The following is an 18,334-nucleotide window of genomic DNA, read 5'->3' as shown; positions in this document are numbered from 1 at the left end:
TTAAATTGAGATACAGATACAATTAGGTATCTTTTGTATTTTTTTTAGGGCCCTCCGGTAGTGGTAGGGACATTAAACATACACTATATACGGTCTCCGCCATGATCAAAGGAACATATATGCCAATTTAAGTTTTGGTCTAACAGTTTTGATTTCTATGAGGGACATAGGCCTACATACGTATACGCCTTACTTTCTGCTTTATATATAGGCTATTAGATAATGTTTTCTCCTAATCGGTGTTAAAAATTCACCCGACCCATTTTCCTAACTCGTGAAAAATAGAAGATCTATGTATAAAAATACATGTAAAAAAAAAAGATCCAGTCAGTGGCGTCACTGGATATATACCGTATACCCTAGCATGCCTAAGCACTTCTGCTGTAGTAATCTAGATCTCATTATATTTTGTTTTGTTGGTACAAGCAGGGCCGCCGCTACCTATTCGCAGGCGGTCGAATGTAAGGGGTGGCCAAATTATTATTCCAATTTAAGGTTCCTTCTTTTTTTTATAACTTTTTGTTTTAATAATTTAAAAAATACTTATATAATTTAATTAAATTCTAAAGATTTCATTATCCTGTGAAAGCTTTTGGGGATGGTGGGGGGGGGGGAGGGCGATATTTGTACCATAAGCGAAAGTATTAAGAATTAAGTTATTTTTGAAACGATAAAAAAATGTTAAAAAGCGGCGCGTGAGCAAGGGATCCCACTGGTTTTTCCATAGGCGCCGACTCTTTTCTGGCCTTGAATTTTCGCTTCTAATATTTGTTTCGAGTGTAATAGCCGCCCTGTAAATAGATCTAGTCAGTGTTTTTTGTTGTTGTTGTTGTTGTTTGTTTGTTTTTGTAAAAAAAAATAGGTGCCGGTTCTCAGTGATGCATTGCCTAACTTTTAACTACAATTAAATTAATAATAAACTTTGAAATAGGCCTACAAGAAAAGTAATACTTTTCCCCCTCATTGAAAAAGGTGCCGGTACGCCGTACCGGTGCGTACTGTCAACAAAAAAAAAAAAAGCACTGGATCTAGTAATTAAAAATCAAGTTTAAAACACTTTTATTTGAAATGGCTGTTAGTCTAGAGTAGAATATTTTTTTGCCGCTTATAGATTCTAGATGTAGATCTACATAAAGTTCATTTGCATTCTAGTTTAAAATACATTTTTAATTATCTTCTTTTCGTATCAGTGAGGCCTAAAAACGGAATCTCTATCTCATGTTAAATCTGTGAATATTGAAATAACGGTTATATAGAGTTGTGTTCCAATAAGAAGTTATTTAAACGTTTATTTATCAAAAAAAAGTAAAGTTCCTCTGTCAGACCTTGTGATCTATATGCCAGATGATGTAAAGTTCATCTATTTCAGTGGTCCACGGTTTTTACCAGGGTGTCATGTGGCCAGCACAATGAGCAACCGCCTTTACCCCAACTAATATCAGGTCCCCATTAGAGCTGGGTGGGCTCGGAGGCGCCCCAGGTCCCGGAAATAAAAATCCCAGCCTTCACCAGGATTCGAACCCGGGACCTCGGTACAGAAGCCAAACGTTTACCGCCACCGCACCGCGCCTCCTAAAAGTTTATTTATTAAAAATATAAAACGCCTACATTGGTTCAGTTGTACTAGCTGTTCGGAGCGACAAGCCAACGACCAACCAACAAGGGAAGTGGGGGGCATAAAATGTTTTATTTTCAGTGTACTTTAACTGAATATTAATAAAATTACACGTTTAAAGTTTTTTAAATATCTTAATTTGGAGACGTCGTTTTATCTTCTAATAAGACCTTGTCAAATTTAGACCGTTTTTTTTTTTGCGAGGGGCGTACGCAACAATATGGGTCGAAACGTTTTGTAGAAAACACTTTCAAACGTCTCCGGTAATGTGATTCTTCTGGATTTTTTCTTCAGAATGGTAGACTTTCTTCCGACTATTACACTTCATTATAGACTTTCATAGTGACGACTTTTGTGTGAAAAAAACGTCCGCGACAGAGACGTCTTACTTAACACGAAGAATAATTTTAAAAAGATCACGCCCATATATATATATAGACGTCCGTGCGCAATATTTAGACCTACCTAAAATGTCCCTCGCATAATACTATTGGTCAGGGCTGCCTCTTTATTATCAGACTTAATATGACTCGTTTTTTTTTTTTAGGATGAATAGTGCGTTTTGAAAGAAAATACATTCGCCTTTTTAAAATTCTCTCTTCTTACGAAGAGAAAAAGGGAGCTGTAGACGCCAGGAAAAGAAGAAATGAAGATCTGTAAAAACTTCAACCATTTTCCGACTATCTGATATGATAGATAAAATTTTCCTGAGTATTTTTTCGAGCGATGCTAAATAAAATGCACGAAGGTATATATGCCCTACTCAACTTTTTCAAAGCTGCCCTACTCAACTTTTTCAAAGCTAACTCAGTTTCGTTGTGTGTGTGTGGGTGGGTGTGTGTGCATTTTTAAAGAAAAAAAAAGCATTTCTTTCATTTTTATAGTAACATATATCTAGATCTAGATTTAACTTTAAATATTAAGCAAGCAAAAGAAACAAATAGGCATATTCTGTTGCGTAGGGAATCGTTCAAGTTAAATTTTCTTTGCTTTTACTGTGATTGTCGAAACAGATTAGTGAGGGTTCATAGCGAAGACTATTACAGTTATGCTATGACTAAATATTAAAATGCAACAATGTCTTTCAGTGATTAATGCATAGTAGGGTCTATTTGGTTCATAGTTCTGAGAAGAAAAAAAAAAGGCGTCAAACAATAGCAAACTCATTTCGATTATTTTTTTTTTTGGGGGGGGGGGGAATTTGAAGAGACTGCTATAAGCCTAAGCATAGTGAAGATTGTACTTTTCTTTCTCTTTTCCAAATACATTATTTAAAGACTAATACCCAACTGTCAAAGGACATTAAAAAAAAAATTGCATACATTTATCTTTGGAAGTCATGAAATGTATTGTCGAATAGACAATTTGAATTTCCCAAAAGACAACTGGTTGGTGTTTTAGCAGCTTTGTAAACAGCATTAAAACCGACTGCGGCTAAATACAAATACGCTTTTGGTTGTGTTACTCCCAAAAACTGAGTAAGTGTTATTGTGAACCATGTTGGTTGTTCAGTGCTTGCTCACAGGAAATGCATGAAAAGAACGGTTCAAAGAATGGTCGCATACTTCAAGTAGGCTTATGAAAAATCTCCTTCAACCACAAATAAAATGAAATAAGAATTGTAGGCCTATTCTCCATCTCCATTTGTAATTAAAATTACAAATATCATCAAGAAGTCATATGAGGGGATGATTTGCACAATAGTGCATAGCAGACAACTGACAAACGCATTTGAATTCCAAACAGGAGTGAGACAATGCTGTTTACTCTTTCCCTTCTTGTTTCTACTAGCCATAGACTGGGTGTCGAAGACAGCAACAGACCAGAAGCGGAACGGTATACAGTGGACACTGTGGAAACAGCTAGACGACCTTGACTTTGCAGATGACTTGGCTCTTCTTTCTCCCACACAACAGCAGATACAGGAAAAGATAAGCGTCGTTGCGGACAATTCAGCTAGAATGGGTCTTACCGTAAACAGAGGGAAGAGCAAGATGCTCAATATAAAGGTATCCAACAATATACCCATTACAGTCTAAGGGGAGGTGCTGGAAGAGGTGGAAAGCTTCACCTATCTTGGCAGTATCCTAAACCACCATGGAGGAACAGATGCAGATGTCAGAACCCGCATTGGTAAAGCTCGAGCAGCCTTCTATCAGCTGAAGAACACCTGGGGATCTAGGGAAATAAGCACCACCTCCAAGATCAGGCTCTTTAACATCATTGTTAAGCCAATAATCATTTGTGGAGCAGAGACCTGGAGAAACACAATTACCACCATGAAAAAAATCCAGGTATTCATTAATGATCAATACCTGCCTGAGGAAGATTCTTATGATCCGCTGGCCAGACAAGATCTCGAATGAGGAACTGTGGCAAAGAAAAAAGCAGCAGCCTATTCAAGAATATTCTTCAGAGACGATGGAGATGGATAGGTCACACCCTTTGCAAGTCTGCATCCAACATAACAAGTCAAGCCCTAAACTGGAACCCCCAAGGAAAGAGGAGGAGAGGACGGCCCAGGAATACATGGCGCCGCGATTTGAAAGCAGATGCCAAGCACGTGGGAAAAGTAGAAAAGACTTGCCCATAACAGAGATGCCTGGAGGAAAGTGGTTGGTGGCACCCAGAAGGCAGAAATGAGAGATGAAGAATTGTATTGTAAACACAATCATAAACATAAAATAGGCGCTGAAAATCAGAAATCGTCACAAAACTCACGTATTTGGTGTCGTAACTAAATAAAACATAACGACTCTATTACTTACAAAAAAGGGTACATTACTTGCATTAGAATGTCTTTTAACTCAATAAAACATGAAGAACCTGGAACAAACACAAAATAGAGCAGTGAGATTCATAACAAACAAATACTCACATTTGACTAGAGTAACACCCTTGTAAAATCACTAAATTTAGAAAGCCCTTCAGGAGAGAAGACTCAAAAATAAAGTAGCAATTATACATTAAACTCTGAACCATAATCTTCAAATACAAAAACAAAATCGAATAAAATACTCAGAAAGACTCAAGATAAAGGCACATTCCTCGTTCCATATGCAAGGAAAAATTTGTACAAATGCTCCTTCTTCCCTAGTGCTATTAGAGCATGGAATAGGTTGCAAGAACCATCCATGAAAACCAGTAACTTTGCAGAATTTAAGTCATTGGTTAACATGCACGACTAGATGCAGGACGTAATCATCTTCTTTTTTTTTTTTTGAAGTAACGTCTGTATTATATAAGATAACATAAGGTATAATAAATTTGTCTTATGGAGGAGGTGAGGGGCACCACGGACACCTTGCTAAGCTGAACACTGATGTTAGCTTGCTTATTTCCTTTCGTATGGATGCAATGCCATCGGGTCTAGATATGTTTTATTAGGTTTTATGTGAAATAATAGTATAGTTTTTGCATCCGTTTTTTAATTGTTGGTCTAGATCTATTTTTAGGGATTTTTCCCGCAGAATGCCCAAATTAGCTAAAAGGAAAACAATTTTATAACAATTAAAAATAAAGATCATTATGCCCGCCAGACATTAGTGACATTATGGGCACTCTTAAAACAATTCTATTAATTATATAGGTCAGGGCGGGGAAAAAAAAGCAATATAAATACTTTTACTTTTATACTGCTCATAACTGCTGTATAACTCATACAAAACATATTCCACAATTTTTCCCTGGTAAATTGTAGCAATAATAGATCTAGATCTAGTCAAGAGTAATTAGATCTATATACTATATAGATCTAGATATATCTATAATTATCTAGATCTAGACTTTAAAAGAGATCTTTAGACAATACTGGGGTCTATATAGAATCTACTAAAATACTGTTTTTTAAAGTCTAGATCTACTTCTACTACTTGACTTTTGTTCAGTCTGTCAAGTCTGTCTACACTAGTCAGTCTAGTCTATTAAAGTTTTAAGTATTATTATTATTATTATAGTCTATAGATCTAGTTAGTATAGTCTGTATTAGAATTAGATTATCTAGTTATTACTATTTTAGTATTTATTTATAATTTACTGTTACTAATTTATTATTACTAGATCTAGACTAGATTGTCACTAGATCTAAGTCAGTATTACTAATAAATAAAGATCTAGAATCTATCTATCAGTATCATAGATTCTATGTCAATGTCTATTATAATCTTAGATCTATAGTCTATATTGAATATATTCTTGATTGACTTGATCTTGATCTAGAGTAAGAGTAGATCTAGCTGATTCTAGCTGATTTCTAGCTCTGCCTCTACTCATCATCTCATCTCAAATATTGAACATTGTGATGATGCCTATCTCATCATCTGCCTTGTAGTTTGTGTTGCCTGTCTGACTTCGACAGAATTACTCTGGAGATGTATGGGTTTCTTGTGCAGGTGTATTTCAATGTGACTAACCAACAGGACAGACATCACTCACGATTAACAAGTATAGAAATGAAGTCCAAACCTTTGAACAATTCATGAAATAGATTTAATCCAGCAAAAAAGGCCACAGTCGATGTCTCTGCTGATAAGATACGTCCTACCCTTATGAAATCCTATCACCAACTGATTTTTTTGTCTCCAAGTAGCCTCTAACCCAACTAAGTCCTAGCGTCACTAGTCGCGTTCAACATCCATCTATTTTGGTGCGTCTCTACATAAACTAAAAATACTAAGTGTCTAACAACATACAGTGTACACAATAGCTAGATTCTAGATCTAACTAGAATCTAAGGGGACTAAGCCTAAGAGTAGATTTGACTTCATTATCTAAAATAATCTCATTTTAGATAATAAACTAGAAAAAGTCCTGGAAATCTCCGTAAATTATTAAAATCTTTTGAAAACTCATACAAATCTCCTGAAAGATATAGATCTAGACAAAAATTGTCATTTTGGGGTGTCATTCATTATGCAAAACGCCATTCCTATGCCCGATAAAAAAAAAGTATTATGCAATTCCTGTAATTGTGGAATTTGATGAAAGAAGCTTCTTGCACCTCAAACTAATGAAGAATTACTTGAGGTCAACAATTCTCGAAGATAGATTGAAACATTTGGTAATTCTTGCTATTGAGCATGATCTATGTAGGAAGAATTTTTATGATATACTGTATGATCACTACATGCAAGGCTCGTAAAGTAATTTTGTACGTAGTAAAGAATGAATAAAATGCAAAGACAAATTTATTTTCTAATACAAACTCTTAATTTTCACTTTTTATCTGCATCCCTACCCAAACTTGACCTGCGAAATTCGTTTTGCATAGGGCCCCACAATGGTTGAGTCTGGCCATGCTATTTAGTGACGGGTGAATACAGAGTAGATTACTTGTAATCCCTCCCCCTCTTTTTTTTTTTTCGCTGCAAAAGTTACTTGGGGTAACTCTATTCAGACTTGTAGAAATAGAAGAGTGATCTTTCCATGACTTCTTGGTCACAATGATTAAGTCTGGCCCAGCTATTTAGTGAGGGGTGAATACTACTTGTTCTCCCCCCCCCCCCCCCTTTTTTTTTTTTGCTGCTTAAGTTGCGTTGGGTAACTGTAGTCTGACTTGAAGAAATAAAAGAATGATCTTTCCATTACTTCTTGGTGTCCAGACTGTTGAGCCATGAAGAGAATTATATTTATAGATTTTATGCTTTCTGGAGTATATTTGATAAATCTACAATTATTTTATACAGTAATTATATTTAGCGAAATTTTTCTTTCTACAGAACTAGAGACCAGCTTTGAACATCACATAATATTAAATGCAATTGTTTTCACTCAAAAATATTACGAGCAAATGAAGATTGATATTTCATCACGGCTCAACCAAACAAATTTTCAATGGCCAAGAGAAACTGGAGAGATAGCGATTCATCAAAATGTTCCCAGACACTAGACCATCTATCTCATTCTTATGACTTGAAAGATGTAGAAAGTCTTTTTGACAAGTCATTTGGCTTTGATTCATTGGCATTTCATGATGATTTAATAGAAACATGGGTTGGAGGTGACCAGTCTTATATAATTCTAACATTAGTTCCTTTTTTGGTTTACAAAATTGTATTTCAAAGATTAAGCTTTGTACAAGCTTTGAATGTAATTAAAAGTAGATATAAGGTGTAAATAATATCTTTTTAATAATGATTTATTTTTACTAATTTAAAACTTGGCCATAAGTTGTGGTGAGAATGATGTCACCCACACAGTCGTTGCATCTAGAGGAACGGTAAATACTTGATACACTTTGGGATCAGTAAAGTAGTGTTGCAGGTTCTGTCATGTAGTAGGCCTACTGTGTACTGCTAATGACCCAAGGGTCACCAGCTCCTAATTTTTCCTTAGGGTTGACTCCCAAAGCCTTTCCTATGTTTGCGCATAGCCTTAAGGCAGTACAAGTTTGGGTTCAGAGTTTTCCTTCTAGATGGTTAGCTAGCCCCCCTCCCCCGAAGCTTACTGGTTAAGGTGCCAGTTGTTCACCTTTGCCCCTTTGTCATCTGTTTCTGTGGCCTACGGTTAACAAGGGTGTCATGTGGCCATCACAACGACTAACTGCCTTTACTTTTCCCTAACTAATGTCAGGTACCCATTAGAGCTGGGTGGACTCAGAGGCGCCCGAAGATCCTGAAATTAAAAATCCCAGTCTTTACCAGGATTCAAACCCCGGTCCCTGGTTCGGAAGCCAAGCGCTTTACCGCTCAGCCACCGCAGCATATTGCTCAACATTTATCCGGGTTGTTCTTTAAGTTACTAAAAACATTTTAATCAAGTTTAAAATATATTTGATACCCTAACCCTTATTACATTGTACTTGTTATTTCATTTTAATAATTCCATACTTGCATTGTTACAAATACTATGTTTATAACATTTTTGTGGGCATTAAATGCTATATTTTTGAGAATCAAAAAAGAGTTTATGAATCTTAACTATAAACAGTATTGGAATTTTCGGAACTATTCAGTAATCTATTATTAGAATCTAACCATGAAAAGAAAAAAATACATTTATGCTGTAAAATGCTGATAGCCTTGATTGTGCAACCAGTGTGCATGGCAAATTTAACACCTGTATGCAGTGAAAGGCAAATATTATTTTTTAATTATTAATGTGCTTTTTTTTTTGTTTTTGATAATCACAACAGAAGATCCAGTGCTAACAGAAAAGACAGTTCAGGATTCTGAACTCTTGACCCTCAAAGACACTTTAAATGAAATAAAAGATAAATTAAGTAGTAAAGATATAGAAGAATGGCATAACCATACAACCAGGTGTAACCTTGCGGCTGCCATTATTCCATATGTCAAGTAAGTAAATGCCTTATGTATACAATAATCTTTCAAATTGATGACTTAGGCTGAAATGAGTATTTGTTTGTTAGAAGATAGAATTAATATTGTGATGAAAAGTTATTCTATTCAGAATTGAACATATTTTTGAGTCTACCCTGGTCTCTAAGATGACTTACATCAGGGATTTTTTTAACAGTGGCTGTTCATTATGTTACTGAGATAAGCCCTGATTTACTTCTGCTAAGATTTGACTACCACAAAAACATCTCTATTTGTGCTTGATATAATTTAAGCATATGAAAAGGCAGGAGGAGAAGACAATGTATGTAAAGTAGCACTTACCATTTTTTTTTACTTTCTTTAAGTGGCTAGTTGGCTTTTCTAGGTTTAAAAATTATTTTTTGTCTATTGAAAAATGCAAATGCTGGTCTGAAATGACTGGATTATATAATAGTTTATTATCTTTCAGAGATGCTGGTGTTGAGCTGTGTACTCAAGCTTGGGTTAAGTTCTATGAGTTACTAAATAGTTTCAGTCTTGTGCCACAAAATAAATTCCTCTCTGTACACCTGTGTGAAGCACCTGGTGCCTTCGTAACATGTCTGAATTATCACCTGCAAAATACCAGTAAGTATTTTTATTAATTTGTTGCTCTCTAAACCTTAAGACATCTTGTCACTATTTGGTATATAGCTCTTACAGTGCTGCTCTACCTCAACCCTTCTCAAGCCTGTATTCTACATCAAAAGACAAGCCCTCACTTGGATCCCCAAAGGAAAGAGTGGATAGTCTGTGATTTGGGTGCAGATGCCAAGCAGATGGGCTAGATGTGGCACAGTTGGAGAGACTCAGCTAGACCTGAGACACTTGGAGGAAGCTGCTTGCTGGCCTATTCCCCAGATGGGACCACAGGCAGAGATAATATCTAAGAATGAATCATTGCAATAGTTTGTAATGATTTCAATTTCATACAAGGCCTTTAAAAATTCAAACTTTGTGTTTTTTGTTTTCAGAATGGTTTTTGTTAAATTTAACCAATGTTTACATAGTATTTTAATTTTAAGAATTTTTAGGGGCTTTAACATCAACAGCTTTAATTAATAGTACTTAAATGCATATGATCTCTGGTAAATGCTTATAAAGGGATCTTACTAAATGTACCAATAGTTGTGTGCAAAATGTTATTTTTGTTAGAATGCTAATCTCATGTCACCAATATTTATGTACAGAATTTCGCCATATGTGGGACTGGAGAGCTACAACATTAAACCCTTATTATGAAGGGAATTCATTGGATGCAACCATCCCGGATGATCGCCTCATTCGTCATACTTATTCACAATGGTATTTTGGTAGAGATGGTTCAGGGGACATAACCTGTCGAGGCTACTTAGAAGATTTGCATAGCTACATGAGCAAAGTAAAACAAGATCAAGAAATGGACATTTTTTTGGTATAAAAAAGACAAAAAAATTATTTAAATTAGATAGATAGGATCATATCATATTGAGAAAGCTAAACGCATGCTATTGCGCTAAACAAAAACAGTTGGTAAAAATAGTTTTAATTACATAGAATTATTATTGTTAGTCTAGATCTATTACAAATTTAATTACATGACTGATCCAAAGTAATTGATACAACTACTCTTAATATAAGCTATGTCTTATTTTTAAAGTATTTTTTATACTAAAAACATTAAGTTCTAAATAACATCTTTTAAACACAAGGAGTGATTTTTTTCTCTCAGCCAGTATTTTTCATCACTATTTTTGTCAATTATTTGATATCTGCATTTCATTAGACATAGAACTAAAACTATATTATTAGCTGAAACATCTTTTAATCTGATTTTAACAATTGTAAAATAGTCAGGGTCTGGCTATATGTCATTACTAGCTTTTTTTTTAAATTAACTTAATTATTGAACATTTTGTTTGATACACTTTGGTTCATTTCTGTTGTTGTCTTTTATTATCATTTCAAATAATTGTGCTAGGCTTTTGTTAACAACAGGTCACAGCAGATGGAAGCAGAGATTGTCAGATTAACCCAGCAGAGCAGGAAGCCTTAGTATCCAGACTGCATTACTGTGAGCTGATTGCTGCTTGCCTTCTGTTGGCTAAAGGTGGAAACTTTGTGCTCAAAGTGTTTACTCTGTTTGAACCAGCCTCTGTTGCATTAATGTTCTTATTGAATCTTCTATTTAAGGAGGTAAATAAATGTTACTATGTTATTAATATTATAATACCTTTTTAAAACCATGTTAAATTTGAAAATTGATTGTTATTACAATAGCATCTACTGTAATAATAAAAAAACATATTTGTAAAAAATATAATTTATATGATTGTAATATTTGCTTAGTACTTTTCTGCGCTTAGTGTTTAAAAAAAAAACAACTAAAAAATCAAGTGACTAGCTCAAAAGTTTATCCATACTTGACCTTTGGTTAGGTCATGTTAGTTGTAAAAAAAAGTAAAGTTCCCTTTTCAGACCTTGTGGTCTATAGGGCAGGTGATGTAAAGGTCACCTGATTCTGTGGCCTACGGTTAACGAGGGTGTCATGTGGCCAGCACAACGACCAACCGCCTTTACATTTCCCCAACTAATGTCAGGTACCCATTAGAGCTGGGTGGATTCAGAGGCACCCAAAGATCCCGAAATTAAAAATCCCAGTCTTCACCAGGATTTGAACCCGGGTCCCCAGTTCAGAAGCCAAGTGCTTTACCGCTCAGCCACCGCGCCTCCCTGTTAGTTGTGAGACAGTTTGAAACATTTGAAGTGTCATTACAAATAACTAGATAAAGGTAGTTTCAGAGGAATAAGTAATATAGTCTAAATTGTAAAATAATTAAAAAAAAACAACACTTGGGCAACATTTAAACATTTTTGTTTTTCTCATAAATCAACTTAGAGGGCTTCTATAGTTTCATGGGTATTAATTTGGCGTATATTTTTTCTAGGGTAGGGATGGACTAATTTGTTTCTACACAGTTCTGCACTTCTTAAAAATATACCTAGGTTCCATATACACATATATATATATATATTTACAACAAATGCTGACAAGTACAAGTGGTGCTAGCTCTAATTATGCATTGTCACTTTATTTAATATTTGCAACATCTCACATTTAAACATTACATTTTATAATTGGACTGACCACTTCCTCAGTAACATGTATAATATTCAGTAAGCATTACATTCATTTGATTGATTTAACCCTTAAAGTGCTGAGCTGTTTTAAAATAAGTGCGTACAAAATGGAATTGCAATAAATAAACTACCACACGCGTTTTAAGGGTTAATGGATGAAACAGTGAATGGATAACTCTGTATTGTCAGGAATGCCAAGTTTTTTTTATCATGCTATGACAAAGCAATTTGAATAACTGAGTTCATTACACCACATGATCCAAAATTTGCTCACTTCTGTTCTAGGACATTTGACAACAGCCTTTATTACTGTAACAGTTGTATAATATAATTGCTATATTGTTTAAATGTTAGACAAAAACTGGTCTATAATATAATGTTTGTGTTGTGTTAATGTTTATTCGTACATATATTTGTCTGTATAGTTAATTTTATGCACATAATGTTTAATACAATCAGTTAAAATTCCTGTGTAGACTTTCATGACATAGATTTGAAAAAGGAGAGGAGGGGTTCAAAAAGTGACCATTTTAGTAGAAACAAATAAGATCAGTTCAATGTGAAATTTTTGTATTCAAATGTATTATTCTAAAGGTTGACTTTTTAATAACATAACTTATTGTATTTACTAGGTTCATGCTAAAAAGCCAGCGACTAGCAAGAGTGGCAACTCTGAAGTCTATCTAGTTTGTTTGAACTTCAGGAATAATGTCAAGATAGAAACATTGTGGAAGCTTCTGGAAGTTATTGTGTGTATGTAAATAGAATATTCAAAGATTTATTTTAGTATTGTATTTGGTGACATTTTAAACCATATGTTTTAAGATAAACATTAGAATATTTAAAAAAAAGGTATATAGTTCAATAGTACAATCATGTCTCCCCTTTTTTTTTTTTTTTCAAGCATGTGCTAGATGTGAGTTAATTTTTTTCTTCTTTTTTTGAAATTCGTCTAATAGCTGTCTGTTTTGATTCCTTCCACCTTCAGAGAGGAATGTTTATTATTTCCTAGCCCAAACCTTTTTCTGGACTGCAGGGGACAGTGTCAATCACATGACCAGGCAGCCATTCTGTTGCTCTTAAATAAACAATTGTTATTGAGAGATTGCGTATTTTATAGAATTTAAAATACATTCACCAAAAGTTGGATTATGTATATTGTCTTTTTTAGATAATGAAAAGCCTGGGACCTTACAGTTCAAACATGATATCCCATCAGCGTTTCTTCAGCAGCATCTGAAGTGTTGTCAGTTATTCTCTGAGTGGCAGGCTGACACCATCGAGTTCAATATTTCACTGTATGAGAACTTCAGCCAGAAAGCTGAGAGGGAACTTGAGTCCAAACAAAAGCTTGCCTTGGATCTCTTCTTGAAGAAAACTCGTTTTCAGGCCAGGCATAGAACAAAAAGACTATCTGAATATAAAAGAGATGTAAGAATGTCATAATGTCATGTAATCTGTTATTGTAGTGTCATAATGTCATAATGTCATGTCATCTGTTATTGTAGTGTCATAATGTCATGTCATCTGTTATTGTAGTGTCCTAATGTCTTTTTGTGTCTGTGTTAACTAAATAAGAAGATATTCATCAAGGAAACTTTCTGCTTAGTCTTAGTCTTTTACCAACTATAGAATAAAAAATGAAATATATACATATATATATATATATATACATATATGTTGTTGCCTCATGGTAGCAACTCCTGTAACAATTGTAAATTGTTTGTCCACTCTCATGGCAGGTTTATATGTTGACGCAAATAAAAAATCTGGAAGACCACCAGATACTAAAATATAAGATAATTAAATTTTTAAACAATAACATAGTTGCTAGAGATAACGATGAGTCTTAAAAAAAAAGACTATTAAAAAACTTGCTTGACACCATTAAATCATTGCATCTATTTCTGGCTTTATTAACTAACCTTTATATACTTTTTCATTTTTTACTTTAGAAATCAAGCTTTTACATTCCACAAAACAATCAGTTACAGCCACTGTCAAAGTGGCCACAGAAACATTTGAAAGGGACATTTTATTTGCGCCAGAACCTGAGTTCTATGTCCTGGGAGGAGAGAATCGAACACTTAGAACACCATGATCTAATGTGTCCAGATAAAATATTACGAGTAAGTTGACTTTTGAGGGCATACTTCACATGAGTTTCCTGCCTGATGTAACATGTGATTTCAATCCTGCACATCCAAATCTTACACTATACTGTGGATTAGATTAGTGGATCTGGAGTTAATTAACACAATAACATTGAAAATATTCAGAGATCCTTGTTGAGAAAAATGATATAGAAAGTTTTAAGAAATTTTAAGAGACTAATTTGTGCAAATCTAGAATAATGAATGTTGCATTGTGTTAGTAGATCCCTAAGTAATTGTTTGTATTGATCCCATTGATTAGAATCAAGAGGTTTTCAAAGATGAAGAATTCGACGAATGGAGTGATGTTGAGAAAGGGAGACCATTCTCATTCATCTTAAACTCCAGACTTTGTGATACAGCTCTTATGAGTGACATGACAATGCTGGTGACAAACTCAGATGTAAGTTTGAAGTAGTCTAATATAAGTTCATACAAAGTATTAGAGAAGAACTTCTGTCAATAGAAGTTCATACAAAGTATTAAGAGAAGAACTTCTGTCATTAATAAAGCTCATACAAGTATTAAAGAAGAACTTCTATCAATATAGGTTCATACAAAGTATTAGAGAACTTCTGTCAATATAAGTTCATACAAAAGTATTAGAGAAGAACTTCTGTCAATATAAGTTCATACAAAAGTATTAGAGAAGAACTGTCAATATAAGTTCATACAAAGTATTAGAGAAGAACTGTCAATATAAGTTCATACAAAAGTATTAGAGAAGAACTGTCATGAATAAAGTTCTACATATTTGTGAAACTATTTAATACTGATGACTATTTGAGCAGGCAGAGTTGTTTATCTTGATATGTCATTTGTCTAACAATAGTTTCCCTTTCAGACCTTACAATCTATTGGGAAGATGGCCCACGGTTAATGAGGGTGTCATGTGGCCAGCTACTTTCCCCAACAAATGACAAAACAGGGAAAATGTGACTTGTTTCCGTGAAGTCTTATGTTATGTAATGATATAAACATATGAACAATATGTGAGCCTGGAAATAATTATTCTTGATTATGTAATAAAAACAGTTGAATACCAGCTTAATTGGAGTTACTGTTCTGTAATTCTCTCAAATTAATTTCTGAAATGAGTTGGGAATGTAAAGTACAAGATTAAAACATTTTTTTTCTCTTCAACTTTCAGTTAAGCAATATGAAAAAGCTGGGCTATCAAGAACATGTGAATGAGGTTGGACAATTGCTTTCTGAAATTATTTCCCCTTTTGGAAACAGCGATAGGAGTTCATCTTTTCAGTCCAAAAAAGGTGAAGTGTGTCCAACTGTAGTTTTCTGGGATGTGGACCAAGGCACTGAGTCAACTTTCCCTATTTATCAGTCATTCATGAACAAAGTGGACAGTGGTCATTTCAATGTCCAGCATGTCATTGATGATAAAGATTTAGCTGCTACTTTAAGGTCAGCCAGATATATAATTGTCAATGTGACTCGAGCTCCTGGTAAAGTTGATGCTAAAAATCCATTTCAGTCAGACTATGAGGAGTTAATGATTCGGAAGAATGTCATATTTGCAGTGACTCAAGTGTTAAAGGTATCAGCATATTGTTCAGTATTTGTTATTGTTTAATCAATCAAGATTCATGAAATCAAGATTCATTTAAAAGCTGTAGATATTTGCACATTCAACTATTTGTTTCCATTCATTTTTTTATTACCTCTAGTTTTTAAATGCAAGCAGTTTTACTTTTAATTTTGAACATTCTTTAAAAAAAAAAAAAAAAAAAAAAAAAGCTTTGTTTTTAAATAACCTATTTTAAAAATGAATTTTTTTTTCCCTTTCTAACAAAAAACCCCCCAAACGTTTAGAATGATTTTTTTTATAAGAATAGTATAAATAACCATTCAGCCTACAGCTAGTCTTCTACCACAGAGCCATCATCAAGTGTTTTTCCACTTAGCTACAATATCTTATGCAAGATTTTTGAGATGCAAAATTTTTAAAAATTTTACAATAGTCCATAATGTACCAGATTGATAGAACATGTTATATGACACCAAATTATATTTCGTTTATTATGTTTATGTCTATATTGTCATATTAAAATAGATTTTGAGTTAAAATGCGCATTTATTAAATCAACAGCACTTGAAGCACGGCAGTCAGCTGATCTTGTTGACAGCATTATCACTGACAAGAATGACAGCAGGTCTAGTGTATTCTTTGGCCAGATCTTTTGAATCAGTAAGATTTGTAGAATAGCATTTGTAAATACGTTAGTACTTCATTGCATTACATTGTAATGATTTATTTCCCATGGTTTACTTTATTTATATAGTATTTTTTATTTTATTTTTATGTGCATTAAAATTAAGAATCAAATAAAATTTAAATATTTAAAAAAATTCTAAATAAAAATTCAAACTTTGATCTGTTTAAAAAGTGCATGTTTTTCAGTGGCACTAATTGTCGATATCTTCTTCAGACGTCAGTGAAGTGTCATCCAAATCTATGGCTACATCAAATGTTCGTTTTTACAAAGTTTCAACACCTATGTCCTGCTCTTGGGCAACACTTGAGAGATCTTTCTGATCAACTTTGTAGTGAGACCTCAACAACTTCAGAGTGTTTGCTGGAAGTAGTCAGTTTTGCCTTTATTTTAAATGGTCAGTTTTCAAACCTTTAGATTACATTCTAATAATCAAAAAATTATTTTCTTTTTAAATGTCATTTTAACAAATTCTAACAAGTTTCATAGAAATAACTAGATCTAAGTTCTAATGTTTTTACTCTATTAATATATATATATATTGGTATATTTTCCTTTCCAGATCGTAAATATGTCCAGTTTTTGACATCCTACAACAATTACATGGTTGCTGGTTTCATTAACTTGATGCTAGATTACTACAAAAAAATGAATCAAAAAGTGCAATGAAATACCATCTGCCCATTTTTACATCAATATTTGTATTTCTTTAATCCTCCTGTAAAGGCTTACTATAGAGATTTATACCACAGGTGTCCTAGCCTATGATATTTAAAGATGGGAGAGGTCAGTTTTCTGTTATTAATTATTTTTCTGTGCTATTGTTCAAAATGAGTACAAGAATTTCTGATACTTGCATTCAATTTTGGTTATCTTAGGGAAGTGTTCTTTGGTTCATTTGTTTTTCTGCAAATTGATTATTACTTAAATGCCAAAATAATTTTTCTAAGCTAAGGAACTTTTTCTGTTTAGATATTGATTAGGAAGTGTAAAAGGTATGTCCTATTGCTCCTACATTTCTACATGTCAACAGATTTGAGCTCTGGATAATTACGTTTTCTGTTTGGAAAAAATACATATCACTTGATACCTTTTTTTTTTATAATTTTATAATAGATATTGTCTTTGAGCTCAAGGTTTAGGAAAGATTTCTGGCTCTTTCTAAGCTTAACCCCCCCCCCCCCCCCCCCCCAGATATGACCAAATTTTCCCCTAATTAATACAGATGAAAAGCCACTATCTGCTACAGCATTTCAAGACATCTGTCATCACTTTGAGCTAAGCTGTGATAAGAGTCTGAAAAATTTCTGACATGCCCTTTGTGAAATACATCCACTCTGTGTATCAGAAAGTAGTAGATACCATATGTTCTCTTTCATGCAAGGTGAAGTAATCTGTTGTCTAAGCTTTTCTTAACCTTGCTTGCATTTTCCTTTTTTTTCATCAAACAAATTTGCTTTGTAACTTATCATCTTACACATTATTTACAAGCCTGACCCAATGCAGCTTACATTGATAATTACACAGTTCATGTTCAATTAAAATTATTTTTGTTATGTATAATATTAAGTAAGCTTATAATAAATGTCAGGGGAGGTGGGAGTTTTTTGCGTCCATAATCCAAGTACCTTGACCTTGTTACTATCTTGAGCTAAATAGAGCGTCTCTTGATAAATAAAAAAAAATGTTAGCCATATTAAATGTCATTTTCACATTTTTGAATTTCAGCCTTCTATTTAAAAATTTTATAAAATGAATAATTGTATTTATTAAGTTTAGAAATATGAAATATTTATTGTATTGTTTTTGAAATATGTTCTGCTAATATATTGACTGGAAAATGTTTTTTTTTATGAATAAAAAAAAATTACTACACTTTGTTGCAAAATATTTGAT

The 18,334-nt window shown here is 33.6% G+C and overlaps 1 protein-coding gene across 1 annotated transcript; it reads left to right on the top strand.

Annotated features, from left to right (window-relative positions):
• The first annotated feature begins 5,238 nt into the window (after window positions 1–5,238).
• LOC106063510 (cap-specific mRNA (nucleoside-2'-O-)-methyltransferase 2-like) lies at window positions 5,239–18,326 on the top strand. The gene is made up of 14 exons (XM_056042188.1): window positions 5,239–5,304; window positions 7,333–7,613; window positions 8,748–8,910; window positions 9,365–9,522; window positions 10,125–10,348; window positions 10,912–11,109; window positions 12,687–12,807; window positions 13,226–13,485; window positions 14,010–14,183; window positions 14,470–14,610; window positions 15,358–15,762; window positions 16,315–16,413; window positions 16,655–16,835; window positions 17,001–18,326. The coding sequence occupies exons 2-14, from the start codon at window positions 7,448–7,450 to the stop codon at window positions 17,105–17,107; spliced, it is 2,397 nt and encodes a 798-aa protein (XP_055898163.1). The 5' UTR covers window positions 5,239–5,304; window positions 7,333–7,447; the 3' UTR covers window positions 17,108–18,326.
• Window positions 18,327–18,334: the final 8 nt, after the last annotated feature.

Source organism: Biomphalaria glabrata, chromosome 9 (assembly GCF_947242115.1).
Source record: "Biomphalaria glabrata chromosome 9, xgBioGlab47.1, whole genome shotgun sequence".
NCBI lineage: Eukaryota > Metazoa > Mollusca > Gastropoda > Planorbidae > Biomphalaria > Biomphalaria glabrata.
This window is presented reverse-complemented; position numbering and strand designations above follow the sequence as displayed.